Genomic DNA, 24654 nt, shown 5'->3' on the forward strand with positions numbered 1-24654 from the left:
GACAGGGTACACAGAGGCGGCAGACACCGGGCAGGGGAAGTCGGAGCAGGGAGCTGTCAGTGACGTGCTGCAAGGGGAAAAAAGCCCATAGAGTGAATGTGAAGCCTGTGATTGGCTGAGCGCTCTCTCAGCCAATTGCTGACTGGCTGAGAGAGCGCTCAGCCAATCACTGGCTGCCTATTCATTGTATGGGCTTTTTTTTTCCCTTGGAGCACGTCACTGACAGCTCTCTGCTCTGGCTCCCCCTGCCCGACGTCTGCCGCCTCTATGTCCCCCACAACATCCCTCGCTAGCCGCCTCACAGCGTCCGGCACCTCGCTGTCCGCTGCCCCCCCCTGCTCCCTCCACTTTGCAGCTCCCAGGGAGTTGTATATGATAAATCGCATTTGATTTATCATATGCAAAACTTGGCACATCAAGTGCCTAATCGTGTCTTCAGGGAAACCAGGTCCGAATTGTACTTAGGACAACTCGGACTAATGTATGGGGGCCCTTAGTTAGAGGGAGGGGGGAACCGCCCAGGAAAATGCTGGGCGTCCCCATGCAAATGGGGGCGGCTACCTGCCTTCCAGGGGTGGGCGGCTGACGTCACCAGATGTCATCTGCCCAACCTGTTCTCAGAGCAGGGCGCCGGTAATCCAAGTCTGAGAATGGATTTTTATGCAAAACATCCATTCGCAATGCTGCAGGAAAATTCAGCGAGTAGCGGGGGCGGGCATTCGCACAGGCGGCATTACATGGCTCCCAAAGCAACGAACTACCACTGCTTTCCGAGCCAACCAGAATCTGTAAACTAATTTCTAAAATAATGACAAAACCGCTGGATTAAATCAACCTGGCAAAATCTAGATTTTATTTTTTTCACAACTATATGTTTGTGCCAATAGAGAATTTATTTTTCTTTAATTCGCTAAAATGCAGAAATGGATCTGGTTGCAAAATAATAAATTATCTTGTACTATTACTTGGGTATTCTACCTTTATATTCAATTTTGTAAACCTCTACTTGTAAACACTTACATGGAAATCCCTTGCAAAGTTATGTACTTACTAGCTGATAACTCCTAAATAAAGTAACACCCAACTATCCAATTGGGAGAAGACAATAATTTCTTACATTTATATTGGATCATTACCCCTCCAGCAGTTAGAGATGATTATGCAAGATAACCAGCAGAGGTCCTTGCTTGATAATAGTACTAAAACTGTGCTGAAATGAACAAATCAGAATCAGCTTTATTGTCCAGTTATACTTGCGTATACTAGGAATTAGATTTGGATTGCTGTGCAATGGCCAGGAAGGTAGCAAGTAACAGTGACAGTACATATATGTACTATAACACAGAGATATGTGCCCTGGGGAGGGCTAGGATATACGGAACATATACGCAACAAGCTGGCAGGGTGTGCCAGCTTTGGAAGAAAAGTGCTACATAAATACAAATATTTTTACTGCTGCCTCTGAGCAGCATGATCAAGATGGCGCCGCTGATGGCTGCCTAGGAGCTGTGCAGCTCAGCCAAATATGTTCCCTGTGTGATAACTGTACTGTCTCTGCTTGTATTGTTACCTACCTGGCTGTTTCGGCGACCAGTGGCGCCGCTGATGGCTGCCTAGGCACTGTTCAGCTCGGTGGGTATGTGTTCCTTGTGTGATAACTGTACTGTCTCTGCTTAATGTTACCTACCTGGCTGTAGCAGTGACCAGTGGCGCTGCTGATGGCTGCCTAGGCGCTGTGCAACTCGGTGGGCATGTGTTCCCCACATGTAATGTTTTAATGTAATGTATGTAATGCCTTCTCCCCCTGCCCCCCCCCCCCCCCCCCTTCATCCCTGCTTGATGCTGCACTGTAAATCCACAAAAAATTCCTAGTGTGCGCAAGCATACATGGCCAATAAAGTTGATTCTATTCTATTCTATTACTGAGCTGCGCAGCACCTAGACCAAAGGTGGCCAACCCACGGCTCGCGAGCCGCACGTGGCTCTTTACTGCCTCTTTTGTGGCTCGGCGGCTACCTCCCTGTCATGTGCATCTCGGCGGCACCCTGTTATGTACAGCTATGCGGGGCCGGCTCAGACCCTCCCTTTCATGTGCAGCAGACAGTGTGACGAGCCGCAGTCGCGCTAGGTGGTAGTGTCCCTGGCGCCATGTTAGTTACTGCACAGTGCGTAGCATGCCGCTCGCTTTGATCCCTCCTGCTCTGGCTCTGGCTCCTTCACCGCCTCAGCCTGCTGCCATCCTGAGCCCTTCTGCAAGAGGCCCTTCTGCAACTTGCAAGAGGTGTGTGTTTGTGTGTGTATTGGGGGGGTGGGGGTTTCGTGTGGGGAGTGAGTTTCAATTATTTCTACAGTCTGAGTGCGCACCCTGGTTTTATATATCACGTTTACTGTGAGGGCACCAAATTAAGTCATCTGCAGTGGTCGGAGTTCCTAGACAGTCATCCTAGACAGTGAGGTCTGGGGCTGGAGTTGTGCTCTCTGTGGGCTGATGTTTAATGCAGCTGCCTCCCATAACAGTCACCATGCATCATTCCTAGGGGCTCCCCCGAGGTGGGGGCAAACGGGCACTCACAGTCCACTGGAGGTCTTCAGCCAGGACCTGCAGGTCGGAAGTATCCTCTGCTTGTGCAGGCCGGGAGTTCCTCCTCTGATCGCAACGTCTGCCTGAGGGTGTAGTGGCCTTTGCAGGGATGTCCCGTGTATCCTCAGACCGTTGGTGTCGCCGCCTCTGGGTGGTCGTGCTGGGGGCCGCAGCCGTGGCGCGGTCTATACCCGGCCAAGATTGTGGCGTCCTGCATCTGGGACTGCGCCTCCATCCTCTGCACTCGGCACTCTCTGTCTCCCCCTCCTTCTTCCAACATCCTCCTCCTGTCCTCACACTGAATTGCTTTATCAGGCACCATATATTTGTCACCAATGCTCACAACACTTGAATTCCCCTCATAAACGTGAGAATTGGTGTTACATTTTTAGAATATTGGATGTCTAGAACCCATTAATTAATAAATGGGACCTTAAATGCTTGTATAGAAATGCATCCTTAAGCATTTGAGTGTCAACATTTTTGTGAGAGATGTGCAAGATATCTGCTAAAAATGGCAGAATCGCTCACATTAATTACATAAATTCAAATAAAAATGTTGTATACAAACACATTATATTTCCTATATAAGGTAAACATTACAGGTCATTATGATGAATAAAAATGTTTGCGCTGCAATTTTCACACCAAGGACCTTATTCTGGTCTGTATGGCCGGAGCCGAATATGCGGCCAGGACTGTGCGTCCTAAACCCCGCCTTCCGTACGGATCGCTCACTCCGTCCGAATGCGGTAAGCCGCTGACCGCACGGAGCACGAGTGGATTTCTCATGTATACACCTCCTCCATCTCTGGGAACCTCCCCCATCATTCGATGGTCGCAGACCATCAAATGCAGGACCGAGTGGTCAGGCAGCTCCCACGAGCTGAGACCACTCGGGCATTTCTCCGTGCAAAAGCAGGGATCTGGGCGGGCAGCTGACATCCGGAAATGTCATATGTTCGCCCCCTACACGTGCATCACGTCCGCATTACCATATGTACGCCCAGCGTTTTCATGGGAACGCCCAACAGCCCTTCACGCCCCTCTCCTCCCCCCCTGTTCGTAGTGTAAACAATTCATGCGGAATTTGGACGTATGTCCCTTTCGCACATGCGCAGATATGCCTCTGCACGTGTGCAAACACAAAACATCGACGGAACGACCGCACGCGGACATATCCGCACCAACCAGAATAAGGGCCCAAGTTTGACAAATTCACTTGGCACTCAAAGGGTTAAGATACAATATCTGGAATTTAACAACCAGTTATTTATATACAGTACATAAAACACATGTGGAAAAGACTACTTTGTATGGCTGATATACAGTAATAAGAAAATAGAATTACTTTCAGGCTATAGGTGAGAAAACTATTTGTCCCATGTTACCTGCTGACATGTTTTTTTATTGTCTCACAAAAGCTTTAAAGACTTCCTGGTACTAAGCTGACTACAGATGAGCCGTTATCCATTTGGGTTTTATATGCCACTTTAATGCTGCACTTTCCTGGGCATATCTGGACATAGCATTAGGAAAGAGGTTTACAATATGTTTATGCATAACAGTTGTGGAGAATCTTGGCAGTGTTATAAAGTAATTTGGATATATGATTCCTTTTTTTTTTTCACTTGGTGTTTTAAAGAGATAAATGGGAAACATACAACTTGCATTGTAACCGCTTTAGGATCTTCGATGTGTAGCATGGAGCCACAAAATAAAACACACTTCAGTGGGGTTCCTGCATTAGCCTAAGCTTACATAGAATAATGATGTAGAACCACATTTGTTGAGCATAATAATAACTATAGAGTTACCGCCTAAAAGGTGCCCATTTTTCGAGTATTGGGTTTAAGACCTGGTAATTAGCATTTCTTATTGCTATTTGTGGCACTGAGAAATATTGTACCACCAGGGACAAGGGCCCTGATAGTAGTCTGCCCTGCCATATGTAAAATACAATTATTACCTCAGTCCCCAAGTAACCCAACAGTTAACGTTTTCAAGGTCTACACGCAGAAACACAAAAAATTAATTAGCTTCACCTGTGGATCTTTTAAAATGTGTCAGTGAATAATGAGTGCCCTGGGGACCTGGAAAACATGAACTGTTGGGGGTACTTCAGTACCCCCAGCTAGGGTATCCCCGGCAGTGGATTCCTGTCCTGATCATATTTAGCCCATAGACTACATGGGCTAACATCATCTCAAAATGACATTAGCTACCAGGGCCATGCTCCATAAATGTTTGGCACTCCAGAGCTTTGTCCCAATAGAATAGGGGGTGCTACTGAGATAGGAAACAGGAATACACTAAAGGATGCGTAAAATTTGCCAACTTTCATAACTATGTCCAATGGTACTGATTTTATATTGTGGACTACTTGCTGCATTTCAGTCATCAGTGATTGTAAATATCTAGTATAATATAGTTGTTGGCTTAAATCACAAATCCCCATAACTTTAGTAGTCCTTGAACATCCGTAGCTAGTCAAAATTAAATAAAATTGTAAATTTTTTACTTTTAAAGAAAGCAATCGAGAATAAGTTGGTTTTTCCCCTTGCCCCTTACCACTTTTGTTTGTTGTTCCTCAAAATGGTGGTTTACATATTACAATCAATTAAAATTGGTATTATTCTGAGAATATCAATTTTTTTTTATACTTAATATATTTTAAAACTGTTTTCATTTTTAAAATAAATGTACCTTTTTTGGGGATTGGCATGCCAAGGAAATGACCCAACTCATGTTTTCATGGCTGCCTGTCATGACACTATTGGGGTCAGAGCCACACTTCAAGGGGAAAAAACCCCAGACAAGAGTTCACACAAGTGTGTCAACCCTACGGAAATCTACCTATTAAGTACTTAAGTCAGTCAAACCTTCTGCTGTAGTTGGAGAATGTATGTTAATTTAATGATTGATAAATAGTTAGATAGAATAATCTAAATAAGGTATTTTATCTATAATATGATATCCTATATAAATAATAATAAATAAACACACTTTTGAAGCGTACATGCTTTCCTCTGTAAATAATGTTGATTTTTGTTTCTTAATCTTGGTCCAGTTGCTCGGCATTAACCCCATCCCTTCCCATGTTTTACTCACATTAACAATCTTTATAGGGCAGAAGTGATAGCACACATTTTTTCCCCCATGTCTGAAAGTAAATACTGGCAAATGCTTGTGGTGGTATGCTGTCTATAAGATAGTGCACCCATGTGCCAGCGATGACCATTTTAACACCTGCACCTCCCGTATCAATTTCAACAGCTATAGGTGTCATTGACCATTCACCACTGTAGGGACAGCTCTGTCTCTGGCTGTGGTGGCTGCCGGCTCCACACAGGCTGAGGTGCTGATGGGGGGGGGGGTGTCTCTAACAGGCTTTAACGTTGGCTGGGGGGGAGTTTTCACTCCCTATCTTTGGTAGCTTAGATGGTACTACATCTTGGTGCTATTGTGTGTTTGCCACTGAATAAATTATACCGCCCACTGACATGGATTGCGAGAAGCAGCTGGCAACTTCTTACCAATAAAGCTATTTACTTGTGTTCCTCGATGTCCATGAAGGGCTGGGAGAATAGCGCTGGGTTATGATGTTCCTGCCCAATGACATTCTCCCAGACGTAAGGTCACAGATGATTCCTAAGAGAAGGGGCATCAACAATGCTTCCACCAGCTTAGGTTGTAGCAATGAAACAATAGTGTTTGATCGCAGGATGAAGGTGATGGATCTATCATTGTTGCAAAAAATCGAACAAAGGTTAAACAGTGGCTGATACACATTTTTTCGGCCCTGGAGCTTAATACAATGTCCTTAGGGCCTTGCTGCCCTTGAAAGAACGGCACACACCACTCAGCACCAGCAGAATTCTCTTATTAGATGACCTTGTCCTGAGCTTCTTCTCGCCTTTCATTGCCCCTTCCTAGGAAAAGCCATCTCAGACTCTGCCACTACTGGGAATGTCACAAAGAGAAGTTGTGCAGGAATTGTAGTTTAAAATGGATACACATTTCATGCTATTTACAGAGTGCAGATCACAGCTCTAGACTACAACTCCCAGCAGCTCCCTCAGTAATGCGATGCATATCCAAGCTGTAGCAGCAGCTTTGATGTACTAGAAGCCTGGTTGTCATGGTGTTATTGGTGATGACCTATAACCATACAGTACAGAAAAACAACATTGGAAAATCTGATTTTTTGGTGATGAGTGATTATTCTAGAACTAAATACCCGTATTTTAATAACACACAAAGTCCATCGATTTTGTTGAAAAATACACTCATTGAAAACAGTTGCTTCAGGGCCCTGTAGGATTAGGGGTCCTGAAGCTTAAGCTTCATTAGTTACATAGTAAATCCATCCCTGAGTTGTAATATAATATATCTAGATTGCTGTACCCTCTTAAACAGACCTCTTTCTGTGCATCCCCCTCATTACGTGAAATTGCTAAGAATTGAAGAAGCCATGGGTAAATGTATACAAACATGAATAAATGATTCAGTTGAGATAATTACGTGAAGTATATACAGGGCTGTCCTATGACCATGCCATTATTGATAAGTTGTTATACAATAGCATAACATGCACAGGGAGAGGTCTACCAAGTACTGTATGTTGAAAGAGCAGAATAGTGGTATTTTTAAAGTACATTATAGCAAATATCTTCTCATTTTACATTACCATAGTTAGTGAAGAGCCAAGGGATCAGAAATGGTTAGATGTGGATGTAGGTCTATGTAGTATCACCAGCAAGATGTTATAAACGTTAATTAGCTGTAAGTTTTGATTACACCTTCCTGTAATGTCACTTCCATGATGACTAGCCTGCCTGTAAACCATTATTTTACTGTCCTGCAGACAATAGTGTTCTACCAGAGATAGACATAATGTTATAAGGAAGGAGACAAGAGAACGGTGGGGGGTTATTAATCGCACAGGGTAGTGAAATGAAAAGAATAGTGGTTGGTAGACCCCGGTATTTTAGATGGTACCAGAATAAATCCGGTTTTAGATGGTACCAGAATAAATCCATTTTTATAAGGGAGGCCATAACTTTTTCCGTAGATATGCATTGTACGGGTTTAACAATTTTGTTATGGAGCCCAGTAGCCCTCAGTTATGCCCCTTTTAAATTAAACTTGTTTACCTAAGCAACACAATTAGGCAATAAATATACATGTTTATTTCCATATACACAATTGCGTACGTATTAAAAAATAAAAAAAAATAACCCTTTAAAACCAGAGGTTCTATCCTGTTTTTTTTTATGCCGAATTATAGGTTATTACATGTGGGAACAAGGACTTAATCTATTAGTTTAGTGTTACACATCATTTTCAAATAGAGCTAATTAAGGGCATTTCAATAAATTATGCTGCGCATTTAGAACACTTTTACATGAATTTATAGTGACACTTTTTTGCCTTCTAGTTACAGTGTATTTGCTTTTTTTCTGATGTACATAACAAAATATATATATATATTCTACACACTTTCTTCAAAAATCATTTTGTCATGTAAAACAATGCGCTTTATTTTTTCAGCTGGGCAAAAATAGCTTCTTAGTATTCCTTCTGCATTTCTCGGGCCAAACAAAGCAATTATTTTCTCTTGCTGAGCATATCTCAGAGATGAATTGGTTATAAAAGCAGCACTGAATTTAAAACAGATAGAGTGACGAATCATGTCGTTTTTAAAGCTGGGCTTGTCATTATTGACAGTGGTCAACTCAAGCATCAGATTACACCACACACCTTTTTTTAGGAGAGAAAGAAGGGAGAGGCTTTACAAATGCTAAATTTACAATTAAAATTGTAAGATAGTTACATTATACAGTAGCCCAGTATAAATATGATTTACACAAGCATTCATAAGGGAAATTAGAATCCACTATCCTACAGAGAAGAAATAATAATTTAAATGAAAGGTAATGCTGTTACACTAACAATTATACAGCTGCAAGAGCTCTTCCACTGCCGCACTTTGATGTGCTTCTGTAATAAAAAAAAAAAATCTAGATTATTGGGTCGATCCTATTAATTGCGAAGGGTGTGAGGTGCCATTGCATCGTCATTACTTAAAAGCTGGCAACTGCACCCGATTTTTCACCCTTCGCAAGCTGGTTTCACTCTGAAATTGCGCAATGACCCCTTAGTTCTATTGTTTTCTTATTCATTCTCTAAAATATGTCCAAATTCTACCTGTATACATTGAGCAGCAAAGGACCCGAACCAAAGTTCGGGTCCTTTGCTTTTCTCTGCTGCAGGGGGTGAGTGCTTCTATATACTGTACATGTGATAAATTCTTTGGTGTACAAATCAATAGCTTGCCTGAGATGTTATGTTTTCTTGAGCAATAGCAGTCATTCTTAATGATCTTCCTGCTTAGAAAGTACCAATTTAGCTAATCCAAAGGAAACATTTTAAGTTCATAAGAAAAAAGAAAAGCAACAAATTGACGGACTCCAAGATAAGCAAAGATTTTTTTTTTTTTTTTTTCGAATAAAGGACATGCAAATACAAATGCCTAAACAAAATATTAATAGAAACATTAAAGAGGGTTATTTAAAAGCCCTCTTCCTAAAATAGATGATTGATTATCACGTTTGAAGGCTTTCACTTTACGGTTAATGTATTCAAATCTTGCGTGTGAGACACCTCTGTGATGCATATATTAATGGGTGTAAAAGCTCAGATATACCCTCATTTTTGTGTGCAGTAAACTTGCAATGTGTTGCAGCCCTGTTGTTCATTAATGCTTATTGTTACAACACCGTGCATGTGAGGTGTGTCAGCACAAATGGAAATTCACACATCTCAATCTGCGCATTTTAACCAGAAGGTACTTCTAGCATGTGCTTAACCCTTCAAGTGTCAAGTAAATTTTTCAAAATAGGTGTGAAAATTGGCAAGCAAACATTTTTATTCATCATAGTGACCTGTCATGTTTACCTTATATAGGATATATAATCTTTATTTGCATAACATTTTTTATTTGAATTTGTATAACAAATGGGAGCGACGCTGGAATTTTTAGTTGATGTTTTCAACATCTCTCACAGAGATGTTGGCACTCAAAGGCTTAAATAATAATGATGTTTTTATGATGGTATTTTACATTTTCTGCTTGTTTTATACTTCTACGCAGTTGCATATATAAATTAATAAATTGTATAATTGTGGCATTGTACTCTATCTATAATATCCAAAGATCTCAGCTCATATTTATTGTTTTGCCAATGGTGGTGAGACTTATTCAGGTGTACTTACCTGTAAATAATAATTACGTTGTTTATGTAAGTATGTGTGCCCCAACAAAGCATAACACTATACCCAGTAATTTGTTTTCAGTAAATGTGCACTGCCATGTATTGGCCTAATGACACTAGTAGGATAATAGACTTAATAGCTTTATACAATTAAGTGCAAGCATTAAGCTGTGAAAATAGATTCTCCACTGCAGTTATCATGAGTAGTGAAGCTGCATAGTTTCATCCAGGTTGTACTGTAGATAAACTGATAATGTGGGAAAAGTTATAGAAGGAGAAGAGTGTGGATCTTTGTGCACTTTGTTTATGTATATTTTTGGGTTATGCCTATTTGCATTTTTGGATTATGCATAGAGTAGTTTAGAGTTTTCTTACAAAATGCATTTAGAATCAGTTTTATTTTGTGCAGAGACTGTATATAATTGTTATTAGTTTTTATTTCTGTCTATTTAAAAAAAATGAATATAGACATTTGGGAACGCAATTACAGTGTCTGCAGTCTCACGTAATATATATTAGGAGCATTAACTAAAATGTTTAATAAACCTTTTCATAGCAGAAACAATCATTGCTATTATTGTTTAGTTTAACATCCTGCATGCATCTGTCCTGCAAGTGTGTAATAATTATATGTATAAATGTATGTATTTAATGTTCCACTCTTCTCCAACATACCACATATATGACAGATTACCAATAGAGTGTGTGTGTGCTGTTTATTGCAGGTTGCCCTTGGAACAGTCACCAATGTGGAGGAAGCTGTAAAGTGGCTGAGTTACACTTATCTTTTTGTTCGGATGAGAGCAAACCCATTAGTATACGGCATCAGTCACAAGGTGTTGCAGGTAGGAAATCCATTTCTTATGAATATGTAGCCTCTATTCTCCAGTCCGTAATGTCAGATAAATATTTGCTTTGTTTTCTAACATGATAACAGCCCTGCTTTTAGCTCATTTAGTTCTAGAACAATTTGTTTATGGCTTGGTGATGGAAATGGTGTTAGCCAAAGACCAGAAGTGAACTTTGTACATTTTTGCTATTTGTACTATGTTCGGAATCAAATTGGAATAACCTATAATTATATAGTTGTCCACAAAAATGTTCTCATGTAGAAACATAGGAATGTAAATGTGTTCATAGCATGTTTATAGTCGTTATTTTTTACATTGTAAATTGGCACAGTATGTGGCCATTCTTTCAATGTCTGTGTTGATTAAACTATATAGTGTTGGTAGCTGTAATATTTTTTATGTATTTGTTCGTTGGCAATGTGCTCATTTAATAGATGGATCCTTTACTGGAGAAGCACAGAGAACAATTGGTAATTGAAGTGGGACGAAAGCTGGACAAAGCACGCATGATTCGCTTTGAAGAGAGAACCGGATTCTTTTCCTCTACAGATTTGGGGAGAACTTCCAGCCACTTCTACATTAAATATAATACAATTGAGGTACTATATGCACCTTTTTTATTCCGCATTTATAGTTTACAAGAAACAGATAATGTGTGGGGTTAAGTTATGAATCACACATAAACTTAGAAACACAGCCAACATTCCGAAACCCTAAATTTCCTTCATTAATAGCAAGTCTATGGAGCCTTTTCCACCAGTCCAGGACCTTTAAGTCTCTTTCTCTGGAGCCCTCAGCTTTTCTGGAAACTTCTTTGACTGTATTCTATTATAACATAATGTGAATGGATTGCAGTTAGAAATGAAAACAATTCTCAATCTGATCACATAAATTTTTTGCCTCAGCCTGCATGTGACTGTGAAATTGGGCACAATTTGCTATTGGAACTTTGCCTTAGTTGCTCCTGGTCCTACAGCAGCCATGCATCGGAATGAATTGACCGCCATCTCCTTTTATATACCATTGCTCAAAGTGCCCAATTTCACATTCTAAAGAACAATGAAGAATATGTTAGAGTATGAATCATCAGAACATTTGTACCACTCCTGCTGCAAAAAAATTAGATTTGCACTAAATTGCACCACAACTTTGCTCATCTCTAGAGCCAAACAAGGAAAATGTATTTGTAATGGACTGTGAAAAAAATGGACAAATATATTTTGATTTATCCTAAAACTTGATGAATAAGCTTTTGCCACAAATGTAAATGTTTTTCAATTTTAAAATATATATTTATAGAGGAATTGTTAAGTTGGCAGTCATATTCTGTGTGATTGTTAGAAGTTCATATTTGTGCAGTATAACTTCTGTGAGCACAGATGCATTTAGGCAGAACAGGCTGCTGTGGGCCTGTTAGTCATTTAAACAAGGACCTGTGTGAGAGAATCTGATAGCAATTTGGTGCGCAGAGGCATCCATAAAGTGCTATGAAGTTGAGCAGTGGTCTAAGCATACTGACAGAGTGACTGGCGGAGGTCCTAATGCATAGTGAGAAGTGGAGCTTTGAGGTAAGGAGACAAATAATGCCACTGAAGTGCCTTGGCTAGTGCTCAGCAGCACTGTGCCAGAGTTAACTGCATTAATTCCAAGTGAAACGTAATGTTTAAAGACAAGTTTGAGAATTAGTGTCTCCAATTAGTCTACTGTATGCTTCTTTACTTTATTTTTAAACAAAAGATGATGTTACTGATTGTCATTGTTCCTTGTCAACAAAGTGTTAAACAGATTGTTTTCCTGTACCCAGGAATTGTGCAGATACAGTATTTAGTGCACTATTAACACACCATTTTGCATGCAAAGCTGCAGGTGGTACCGTTTCCTTAATTATACACAATTATGCCATTCACAGCAGGCTTAGTTTTTATTAACTACATTAATTTCTTAATTCACAGACATTCAATGAATTATTTGATGCCCACAAAACAGAAGGAGATATTTTTGCTATAGTCTCTAAAGCTGAAGAATTTGAGCAAATCAAGGTAAGACTTTGCCACTAAAACACGGACTGCTGGCTAACCTTATTTTGCATGTGTCATAGTATTATACTCTATATCCTCTATACAAAACGATAGTTGACAATTGCTTCTTTAGGGAACATGTCACTACATTGACTGACTAATGTAAGGCTACATTTGTCAGATCCGAGTGTTAGTGGCACACTGATAATGTAACAGGCAAACTGCTGTATAGTGAGATGCCATATATTCCTTCATTTGTTTGATGGGTTTTTTTTTGACTGTATACCAGTGACCACTACAGGTGTGTCCTCGTACACTATTGGTGCAGTAATACTAAATATCCCTCTGTGGTGCACCAGGTCCTAAGCGATTCAGCTTACACCGAGTGTCTTCCTGAATATATGGCATAGTTGCAAATTGATGTGACAAACTGCTTCATGAGACTGCACTGATGAATTTTATTATTTTATATGTGACGCTTGTATATCTGTACCTCTACATAATTTGCTGTTGAGTTATTTGATCAAAATTTCAATATATGGTTCTTTTTTTCAATGTATACCCCCTTTTTGATTACTGAACATGTAGACCGCCGTCCAGAACACAACATTTTCAGCAACATGTATAATATAAATAAAATGTTATGATATAACTGTCTATAAAGGAGGGAGGAACGGATTACATTATTTGCTATTGTAATGTCAATGAGGAACAGGATTCGATTTTTATGCTAAGAAATGGAAAGCTAGTTAGTAAAATTAGCATTTAGACCCAGTGTCTTTATTGGATGCCATTTTTTTTTTCGGGAAAGTGCAGTAGAACTGAGAAAATTAATAATTTTGCTCCAAAAACATCTGGTGTTAAAGGAAACTTGGAAATGATGAGAAAACAGGACACTTTGAAGCCTTACATTTATGAGCAGTGACCAGATTTCTGCCATACATAACATGTGCTTCTGCTGACATTGTGATGTAAATTCCCTATGAACTGTAAAACTTTCCATCTTAGTGATTAATTCTATTATCTGCGAAGAGTGCGATGTGCCATTACCTTGGTGTTTTAACGCCGGCAATGGCACATGATTCTCTGGTTGTTTAAATTCACACAAAACTTTGGTACAAATTTGGGCCACCATAACGTTTGCCTACCGCCACGCGACTTGCACCTGCAGGATCATCGCGGTTATTGACCTATTAGGCTGAATACTGCAGTGCGTAGAATCTATCTCCTTATTTTCAACCTGATCTGCACTGGTTTGTCTGTCTCAATCAATGTAATAATATAATAAGTTAATGGTGTGGTGAGAAGCATGTATCTTACATGTGTGTCATTTAGGCTAGTGCATTTCTTCTCCTAATGGTTTTAAAAGGTGAAGTCTGCAAAAAAGTGTCGCATTTTTGCCATTCAATCCCCTCCGCTATTTCCGACGGGTGAAATAGTGGCGGGCGTCTATTCAATGCTATCTTTCCTGACCCCATTGAAGAGGGAGATCGACAGAACGGGCTGACTAAAAGCTGTCGGACACGAATTTCAGAGAACAGCAGTAGATTGTCACGATCACGGCCGTATCGCGACAATGTGCGCCCGTTTATGCAGACATGCCCCCTTTTCACCAATCAGCAGATGGGACATTCAATCCCACGTACCGATATGCGGTTGAGCAAAGCGAAATGGGACAGGGTCACGGCTGTTGGGACATACCGACAGTCATGACCCAGGATTGAGTACCCCCCTAAGACCAAGATGACTCATCACAATTGTGCTCTGTGTTGTGGTCAGTTAAATTGAGATTTGTGTTTTCCCAATCAGTAGTACAGCTACAGTATAACATAAGATCAGTTTGAATGCTCTCTGACATTATCTTTAATTACAACGCCCATGTTTATGTGCAAACCATTCCTACAAGAGTGACAGACCTGTTAAATGTGTCACATATTCAATCACTATGGGGGTATTCAATCTATGCCGATATTTCCCTATAGGAGAAATATCGACACTCACCTATTCAATGCTGCTGTTACTGACAGCATTGAGGCTGTCAGATCCGACTTTTTATCAATTTGGATCTTTTTTGTAGGAAACGGCTTTCGGATTGTCGAATTTGCGGCCATGTTCCGACAATCCGCATCCGTTTCTGACCATTTGCAGAGTTTCCAACACTCGACAGTCGGTGCATTGAATACCGCAGTCCCAACAGTTGGAATCCGGGATTTAATATGGCCCTATATTTGTTTTATCATTTGTTTAAACCTTTTCCTCCATTTTAATTACATCCAATGCCAAGAATTGCAAGCAGCACCACTAGCCATGCCTAATCCTCTTGCCAATGTATGAGGTACTGGCTTTTTTAAGGGCCCTAATTCCATATTTTATTTTCTTTCTTGACAAAAGGGCACATTTAGTTGTGTTTTAGTTGTAAAAATAAGAACGAGCCTTAATGGAATTAATAGTTCTGGTCAACTATCCTGTGGGCTCCAAATGGTTATACAGCTACAAAGCACAATTACATCTGAGACCTGGCAACAAGACTCAGAAGCCTCAATAATTGCAGATGAAGATCTGTTAATACCCTAGGTTCTTCTGGAGCCAGCTGTGGTAACTGAATCAGAACTGTATGCAGAGCCGGCCTAATGCATGGGTATATGCAATCCGCTCCAGCTCAGTGAACGTGTAACAAGGCACGTTTAATGAGGCACTGAGGAAAAAGTATGGTGTTTATTAAGGCAGCAATCTTGCTTCTATATATTTTTATGTCACTCCCATTAATGGAAAAATGACAATGTAATTTATTTTTGATGTAACACATATTTTCTAAAATTCAAGCAAAAATGCAGCAGTGCTTTTTGTGGAAATAAGAATATAGCAAAATATCTAAAATATATAACATTTAGAATGTTAAAGCTTATACCTTCTGTGAAGGCTTTGGGGATTGTCATTCACAGAAATATTGTGTCGGCTCTGTGGCATAGTCTCAATGACTGATATTTCTGCAGATAAATCAGTGCATTATTAAAAGCTATACAATAGCAGCAAACACATGGTATGCAATAGATTGGATACAAGCAACGGAAAAATATGTAGACTTAGCATTAGAACAGGCCTTTTGCCCAGATATACCCCTACCAAGCCTGCTGCATATGAGACCATCAAAATACCCATCAAACGTAGAGGGTAATATATTATTAGTATCAACATGCAAAGCCTGGAGACAGACACGTATTAGAATGGGAGGATCTGCTCATAACACCTATTTCTGCTCTCTTTTTCATAACCGCGAACTTAATCGACCATTACTCCAAAATGCCAATTTGGCAAAGAAATACAATAGAGTAGGAATGTTTTTAGTACATCATATAATGGATGAAGAAGGTAAAAATATTCTATCATATCAATTGCTATGCGAAAAATATAACAGTGTGACAATCCCTCTATATACCTATCTTCAACTAAGAAGTTACGCCAGTAACATACTTAATAATAGGCCAATAAATAAAGAAGTAGCAAAACTGGATAGAAGGATAAAAAGTATAGACAGTAAAGTAAATAAAACCTCTACGTGGTACCCCTATATAAAGAAACAACTGGGAATAGAGGGGCTAAGAACAGGGCTAGCAAAATGGGAGGAAGATCTACCGACCATATCAATGCACATGCTGCTAGCAGCTTTTGTACGGCTAAATAAGATATTAGTATCAGCAGAATATGCAGAGATGCAGTATAAGCTACTACATCGGGCATATTACACGCCAAAAGGAAGAAAACAGATGGGCTTAGCAACAGACTCAGCCTGTCCCAAATGCAGGGCACCGGAGGCAGACATATACCACTGTATGTGGCAATGCCCAGAGGTCAAAGCCTTTTGGACAGAAGTCAATAGACACATCTTAAATAAGTATAAAATCTGCTGCCCTCTTACACCAGAATGGGCCTTATGGGATATCATCCCACCCTCAATAAAAAAAAAAGGGTAGCACCTGGGCAAAGGATACTACTGACTAAAATATTCGCGGCAGCCCGTAAAACAATATTATCCCAATGGATATCAGTTAATACATTAAACATAAAAATACTAGAGCCCCGAATAACGCATCTATTTCAAATGGATTGGGTTGAGATGTCAATGGATAAAGAAAAAAGAGTAAATAAATTTCTATCTATCTGGTTACCACATGTAAAAGAAATGTCAGAGGACACAAAAAACTTATTAAAACAAACAGTACAAGCAACAGCATGGTACGGCTCAGAGGTAATGCGCTTGGGAACAGACCCCTTTTGACAAAGGAGCAACACACAGCACAGAAATTACAGAGTAAGAGCAAAACCCAGCCAGACCCAAAATAAGTGACTCACAGAGGGCCTTATTCTGGTCTGTGCGTACTTTTGCTCACTCTTTCGGATGACGTTTTTTAGCCGTTTGCGCATGCGTGGGCAACGCTATGCGCAGGGCCACGCAAGGTCTCCGTACTTGTTCTCACCAATACCGTACAGAAATGTGCACCGCATTCACTCGTGAAATATTGGCGTATTATGGGCGTCATTCGGAACTACACAGGGGCGTAGTTTCAAAGTGGGCTAAACTGGGCGTAAACATGGGCGTACACGAGGGAGTGCACTAATTATGGTACGCGTACATTCGGACAGCACACCGAATGCACGCGAACAAAAAGGCAGGAAACATGCGGTCTTCATAAGCAAGTATTGCTTTGCGGACACCACTCGGTCATGCGCTAGGCATTCGGAACGCCCAATCAGTACGGGCGCACCTCAACCAATTTCAGCTGACCACAATACAATCCACTCCTTTACTCATTGCTCATTAATTACACTCTTGTCATTGCTTCAATTGGAAACCTTGTAGCTTAAATGGCCCATTACTAAACACACAAATATATGCTGCATTTTTGACACACATTTACACTGCACGCAATGGACAGAACTTACTATCACTAATATAAATATACATGTCACTTGTACATTTACCAATAAAACCACACATTTGGGGATCAAAATATTCATTTATTACACTGGTGAGTTTTGCGAAAATACACCGCATCGGTGCGTACGGGCAGGTTCCCGTCCGTTCTGACGCTGTAAGACCGTGCAGACGCTGTAAGACCGTGCAGAATATGTGTGTGTCCACCGCACACGCATGGTTTGGATGTCGTCCGTAAACACGCCCTGTTCTTAAAGTGTGAGTCTGTCCGAATGCGGAGGACTGGTGGGCGTTTCTTCGTACGATGTCCGCACAGCGTGGCGTGCGGACCGCTCCAAAATAATTCGGAAATTTACGCACCAACCAGAATAACCTCCAGAGAGACAATAGAACTGGGAGACGGGAGGGGGAAGGAGGAGGGGAGGGAAGGGATAGATAAGGTTGTAGGATGTGTATAAATGTGAAATGTATATGCATAAAGGCTAGATGCCTCTTACTTGTTTTATACACGATATATTGGTTTTGTATAAGAAATACCTGTTAACTATGAAAAAATGGAATAAAGAATATAATAAAAAAAAAAATCAGTGCATTATGCTGAGTGCATGGGCGGTCGGTAGTCTTGCTGCAGAGGCCGTCTGTGACTGACAGACATCACAACTAGAGGGCATCATGTAAATGTGAGCCTTAACTCAAGTGTGAAGATGGTGTCTTAGAAGTTCCACAGACGCCACTTCTATGAAGTACAACGTGGATGTCTTCCTCATTGACATCTTAATGTTTTTATATGTAGACTCGATGGTGCCCCTTTCAGATCCCGGTGCACTAGGCAGCTTCCTAAAATTCCCTAATGTTAGAGCTGGCCCTGTCTGGACTGTTCATGTACCTTGAAGACCAAGGTTGGGAAACACCGGATTGTATGCTTTGGTGTTGTTGTACCTGTTCAAAACGACCTGCATTGCGAAGGTAGATATAAGGAGGAGTCCAGCGTTACCAGCATCTGACAGAAAAGTGCAAACAGAATAGCAAAAAAATGATTGCATACAGTGTATGTGAGGAAAATATGCTTAGGCCACTAATGTGTGTCCCACCTTAGGAAATTAAGGAGACACACACAGTGGGGGCAATGTACTAAGATTGGAGTTCTATTTCACATGGGATGTTGCTTTGGGCAACCAATCAAAATGTTCTTATTTATTTAGCACTTTCTAGAACATAATACATAGAATTTAATTGGTTGCTCATAGCAACATCCCATGTGAAATAGAACTCTCAGCTTAGTGCATTTCCCCCATTATCTTAGTAGGAGCAGCTTAAATGCCTTCAATCTCCTCCTACTATAAAATAAGCTACTTTGTGATTCTTTTACACCTATTTTTATTTTCTTCATCTACTTTTTTTAAGGTTTCTCCTGTGATTTTATGATATCTATGCAAATGTCTCCTTTTATGTCAGTGTGGTAATAAAATATGTTTTGTTAATTTTCAACACATACAATTGAATTGATCAGGTTAATTTTAAAGCTTGTAAATTGTTTATGTAACTTATATATAACACCAGTGGTCGCTGAACCCCTTTTCATTGTTACAAATATCCAGAGTATTTTATTTAATTTAAAGTATGTATGTGAGTACAGTCAGCACATAACTAGCATGATGGAAATAATAGAAATTTGATCAATCCCATGAAATGTATTGCAAGTAAACCAATTAAAACAAATATGAATGGATTAGGATTTTCCTTGTTGTTTTCCAGTATTTTTGGCCTTTTCATTTTACCTTATTTCTGTTGTTTTACCATGGTAGGTTCGTGACGAAGAGAGCGAAGAGTTAGAACACTTAATCAACAATTACTGTGAACTGCCTGTTGCGGGTGGAGTGGAAAATGGATATGGAAAAATAAATATTCTTCTTCAGACATACATTGGCCGAGGAGAAATGGATAATTTTTCACTTATCTCTGATTCTGCTTATGTTGCACAGGTAAAATGACTCAAGCTTAGTATGTATCATAAACTTGTACAAGTTGAGTATCCCTTATCAAAATATCCATTATCCAAATTATTCCGAAAACCAAAGTTTCCAAAATGTACTTTTTTTTTCTATATTCCTACATGGTACATCTGTAACTGGCACTACTACATCTGTAACTGGCACTTATGTTGAAGAAAATTATTGATTGTCATTCACATTCAGAGCCTGAGATTGTAGACAAACTCTGTTTCATGTTTTAAAACCTTGTTTCATGCACAAAAAAATAGATCTGTGTGTATTTCATGTGTTTGATGTGCTTATACAACATAAATGCAAGATACCTCAAGATATGTCATTCAAATATAAAAATATTCCAAATTATGAAATAATCTGTTATCCAAAATGCTTCTGGTCCCGAGCATTTTTATAAGGCATACTCAACCTGGGATGCAGTTACCATCCCGGCGGTCGGGATCCCGGTGTTCAGAATCCCGACGCCGAAATCCCGACCGCCGAAATGCCGACACTTTCTCCCTCCGTGGGTGTCCACGACACCCCTGGAGGGAGAATAAATTAGTGTGCCGAGCGTAGCGAGGCACCGGGCCCGCTGCGTGGCGAGCGCAGCGAGCCTGCAAGGGGGGGCGATCCACGTCCCCCCCTTGTCGGCATTTCGGCGTCAGGATCCCGAACGCCGGGATCCCGACTGCCGGGATTCAATACTGAATCCCTCAACCTGTATAAAAACAACAACACTACTGCTTTGATTCCATCATGCTTTTCATTGTCTATCGCATTTTAAGCAATTCTGTTTTTGGAAAATTTTCGATTAGATCAAAATAATCTTCAAGTGATGTCTGCAATAATATAACTGTAGTGAGTTTTCAGTGGATGCTTGACTGGTTCATATTATTGTCAGCATTTTGATTCTTCATTATGTATTTATCTTGACAGAATGCAGCTAGAATTGTCCGAGCTCTTTTTGAGATCGCCCTCAGAAAGAGATGGCCCGCCATGACTTACAGGCTTCTTAACCTCAGCAAAGTCATCGATAAGCGTTTGTGGGGATGGGCTAGTCCGTTAAGACAGTTCTCAATTCTTCCTCCTTCTGTGCTATCAAAATTGGAAGAAAAGAAGCTCAGTGTTGATAAACTGAAGGATATGAGGAAAGATGAGATTGGTAAAAAATATATAATCATTACTATTATAAATGTAGTATTATTATTATTATTATTTTACTTATTGAATTGTGAAATGTACAACCCTGCTTTGTATGCTAAAAATATCCTAGACTTGGGAGACCACAAATTATGGTTATAGACAGGGCTATTTTTGTGCAGGCTCCAGCAGGAACTGAGGCCCTTATTCTAGTTCACTCTTTCTGACAAAATATTAGATGGACAAAACCATGTGCACTGCAGATGAGGCAGGTGTAAAACCACACCCAAATCTAATTATCTCTGCACAAGTGACACCTGCCTCACCTGCAGTGCACATGGTTTTGTCCATCTAAGAAATATTTTGTCAGAAAGAGTGAACTAGAATAAGGGCCTCAGTTCCTGCTGGAGCCTGCACAAAAATAGCCCTGGTTATAGGTATGGATATCACATATTTTTCTTCTGCACCTCAGCAACCAATCAAAAGTATTTGCAATTAATAAGTGATGTATGGTCATTCATGCACCTGGTGATGTGTTTTTAAATAAAAATATTATATTTGTGTTTTTAACTTGTGGGCTTATGTAATAGGGTCCGAGTGGCGCTCGCCACACTATATAAAATCAACTCCATGCGTAGTGGATAGTGGGGTTATGAACAGGTAAAAAAATTGTATAGGATCACATCCGATATATCGGCCGATATCTCATCCGATATATCGGGCGCCGTGAAACTACACAAGTTCCTAAATGCCATAGGAATGAGCTTTGTACAACATAATGTTCTTAAGGGCAGTATTGTAACATATAGACATGTCCATTTCTACAAGGCGACACAACATTGCAAACAAACTGCATACACAATGATGAAAGAGCTTTCATGTATACACATAGTATTCAGCACGTATTGTACTGATACACAGTGGCATGTATTCATGCATAGGTATGGATCATTAGGTCGACCCAAGAAAGGTCGACACTCATTAGGTCGACACCAGAAGGGACTGAAGGTTGACCGTGTCCTTAGCTTATGCTTCGAGCACGGTGGCTCACTACGCTCGGCACACTACTTTATTCTCCCTCCATGCACTAGTGGATGGTAGGGCATGAAAAAGCACCTGTTCTGGAACTAAAGTGGGGAATTTTTTTTTAAACGCGTCGACCTTTTGCAGTTGACCTAAGGAAACTGTCGACCTAATGAGTGTGGACCTTTCTTGGGCCGACCTAACGACCGTATCCCATATTCGTAGAGACAAGCACATTTGCATACATGTTTTTGCAGAGTCTTAACTATAAACACTTTGGTGCCTTGTGCCAGAAAGAGAACTGGTGCATCCTTCCCTCCATATTTAAAATAGGGACTGTGTGTGGTAAAGTAGCGCCAAAATTATTATATGAGCGTGGACATAGAATGAGGGGGGCTGACCACACGGAGAGGACACTATCCAGCGCTGCCTGTAGCTGTCACAAGTGTTGTATCTTGAAATACCTTTGTTTATTTCAATGAGTCTTGCAATCTGAAGATTAGGTATTTTATTTCTTATTGGTAAGTGGGATTGTATCTTTTGTTCATAGTTATTATTTCAAGTGGGATTTTTTTTGTAATAAGAGATTTGGGTACTTGTTTCCTAGCACGGCGCCCAAGATTTTCATCTTATGCCATGCGATGCGATCATACCCGATTTTTTAATTGAACAGGCACCCTGATGGGTGATTACTATGTAAAATGCACCCCCATTGTTAACGCCACCCCCACTATGAACGCCAACCCGAAGCGTGGCGAACGCAGCTGTATGCGTCCTCCGACCTTTTCATACCCCCAATATCCACGTCGGCGTAGAGTTGTTTTTACAAAGTGTAGCGAGCCCGAAGCGTGGCGAGCGGACACGGATTACTTCACATGTATTCCACGTCCGCTCGCCATGCTTCGGGCTCGGTGGCTCGCTGCGCTTGCCACACTATATAAAATCAACTCCACGCCGACGTGGATAGTGGGGGTATGAAAAGGTTGGAGGACGCGTACCGACGCCCCTCATGGACTCGCTGCGCTCGCCACGCTTCGGATTGGCATTGATAGTGGGGGTGGTGTTAACACTGGAGGTGCATTTAACATTGTAATCACCCATCAGGGTGCCTGTACAATTAAAAATTGCATCGCATCGCATGCCATTGTAATGACATGCGATGCGACGCAATATTAAAATTGTACAGTTCGGCTCTTAGGACCCAAAAATCGGGTCCCATCGCATGCCATCGCATACCTTAATTAGTGGTATACGATGGGCGCCGTGCTAGGAAACAAGTACCGAGATTGGTATGGATTCAGGAACATGCTGGATCCTTAGAGATTCTGGTCCATGTTAACTTGCAGATGTCACACATTTCTCAGCTGTATATTCAAGCTGAAAAATCTCCCATTCCACCGTATAACAAAGGTTGTCTATTAGATTGCGATCTGGTCACTATTCATTCTATTGGAGTACCCTACACTGTCATGGTGCATTATACTGCTGGAAATATTAATTAGATGATATGTAGACTGCAGCCAGAAAGAGATGCACATTAGCTGCATATATGGATACTCTGACATCTTAATGCTGCTTAGTTGGTGTTAAGGTGCCTATTTTATATGAGCACAGAAATAGTCTATTATATGTACAGTTTTATAATACTGTTTGGGTAGACACTTATGATAGGACGTGGTTGGCTTGTGATCCCTTATTTTTAAATACAAGGTACTATTTATCTTAGAAGTAGCTATGTTTAATGGCAATATTAAAGTTTAATTTTGTAGCAATCATTGAGTGGGTTAATGCTTATTATGCAGAGCTGCTAATACTAAAACCGCACTGAAGTAATTCCAGTTAAGCATTACAAAACATTAGAACATGCCAGGTCAAAAAAGTCAGTCATTTGTACACCACAATGCAAAACAAGCAAGCTGTAATATGCTCATCTAAAAGCTGATTTACAAGTCTGATTGCATTATTGTTCCTGTATATGCAAACGTTCCTAACCTAATGTACCTTTATTTAGGTCACATGTTGCATCATGTGAACATTGGGCTAAAGGTGAAACAGTGCGTCCATCAAATCCCATCCATTACAATGGAAGCTGCTATCCAACCAATTACACGCACAGTTCTTAGAGTTCGGTTGAGCATCAATCCTGATTTCAAATGGAGCGATCAGGTACTACCACTTCCGTCGGCTAAATGATCAGATAGATTGTGTTTGAAGCTGTTTTTGCTACCAAAATAAATAATAACACTGTAAAGTTAGAGAGAACAATTATGGTAATTGAATTACAATTTAAATGGAAAATAACATAATTACCACATGATCATGAATCATCTTATACGTTTTTTTATGTTTTATCATAAACAACAATCTATTTAAGCATTTAAACTAATTTTATCTAACACAATGATCTGCATACCTCTTTATTTTGATACACTTAAGCGATTACATTACATTATGTGATTTGGGCCCGATTTCACCCGATTCGGATGAATCGGGCTGTGAAATCGTCCCAAATCGCAAGTTTTGACACCCTGTCCGACTCGATGCGCAGTCCCGTGCGCATCGGATCGGAGTCGGGCAGTCGCACCGCCTGCACATAAGATTTCCAAAATCTTATGTGCAGTCTCAGGGCAGGGTCAGCGGGCGGGGGACGCCGGGGAACTGCAGAGAACAGCCGGGCAAGTTGAGCTGACAAATAGTCAGCAGGCGGGGGACGCCGGGCATGGGGAGAGGCTGGCAGGGGCAGCTGACACACAGACAGCGGGCGGGGGATGCCGGTGAAGGTGAACCGGCGAGGGGAACAGCTCACGTGCTGGGCAGGAGGACCAGGCAGCCGCAGCTTTAAT

At 40.6% G+C, this 24654-nt stretch overlaps 1 protein-coding gene across 2 annotated transcripts in view; it reads left to right on the forward strand.

Moving 5' to 3' along the window:
• Positions 1-24654, forward strand: part of ASCC3 (activating signal cointegrator 1 complex subunit 3) — a 718547-nt gene that overhangs the window by 527799 nt on the left and 166094 nt on the right. For both annotated transcript variants that reach the window (XM_083176983.1, XM_083176984.1), the window contains exons 17-22: positions 10584-10703; positions 11144-11308; positions 12662-12748; positions 19466-19642; positions 20585-20810; positions 23823-23977. In XM_083176983.1, the coding sequence (XP_083033109.1) occupies positions 10584-10703; positions 11144-11308; positions 12662-12748; positions 19466-19642; positions 20585-20810; positions 23823-23977 (930 nt within the window). The remainder of the gene's footprint in view (positions 1-10583; positions 10704-11143; positions 11309-12661; positions 12749-19465; positions 19643-20584; positions 20811-23822; positions 23978-24654) is intronic.

This window comes from Crinia signifera, chromosome 3 (assembly GCF_055691185.1).
Source record: "Crinia signifera chromosome 3, ASM5569118v1, whole genome shotgun sequence".
Classification (NCBI taxonomy): Eukaryota; Metazoa; Chordata; class Amphibia; order Anura; family Myobatrachidae; genus Crinia; species Crinia signifera.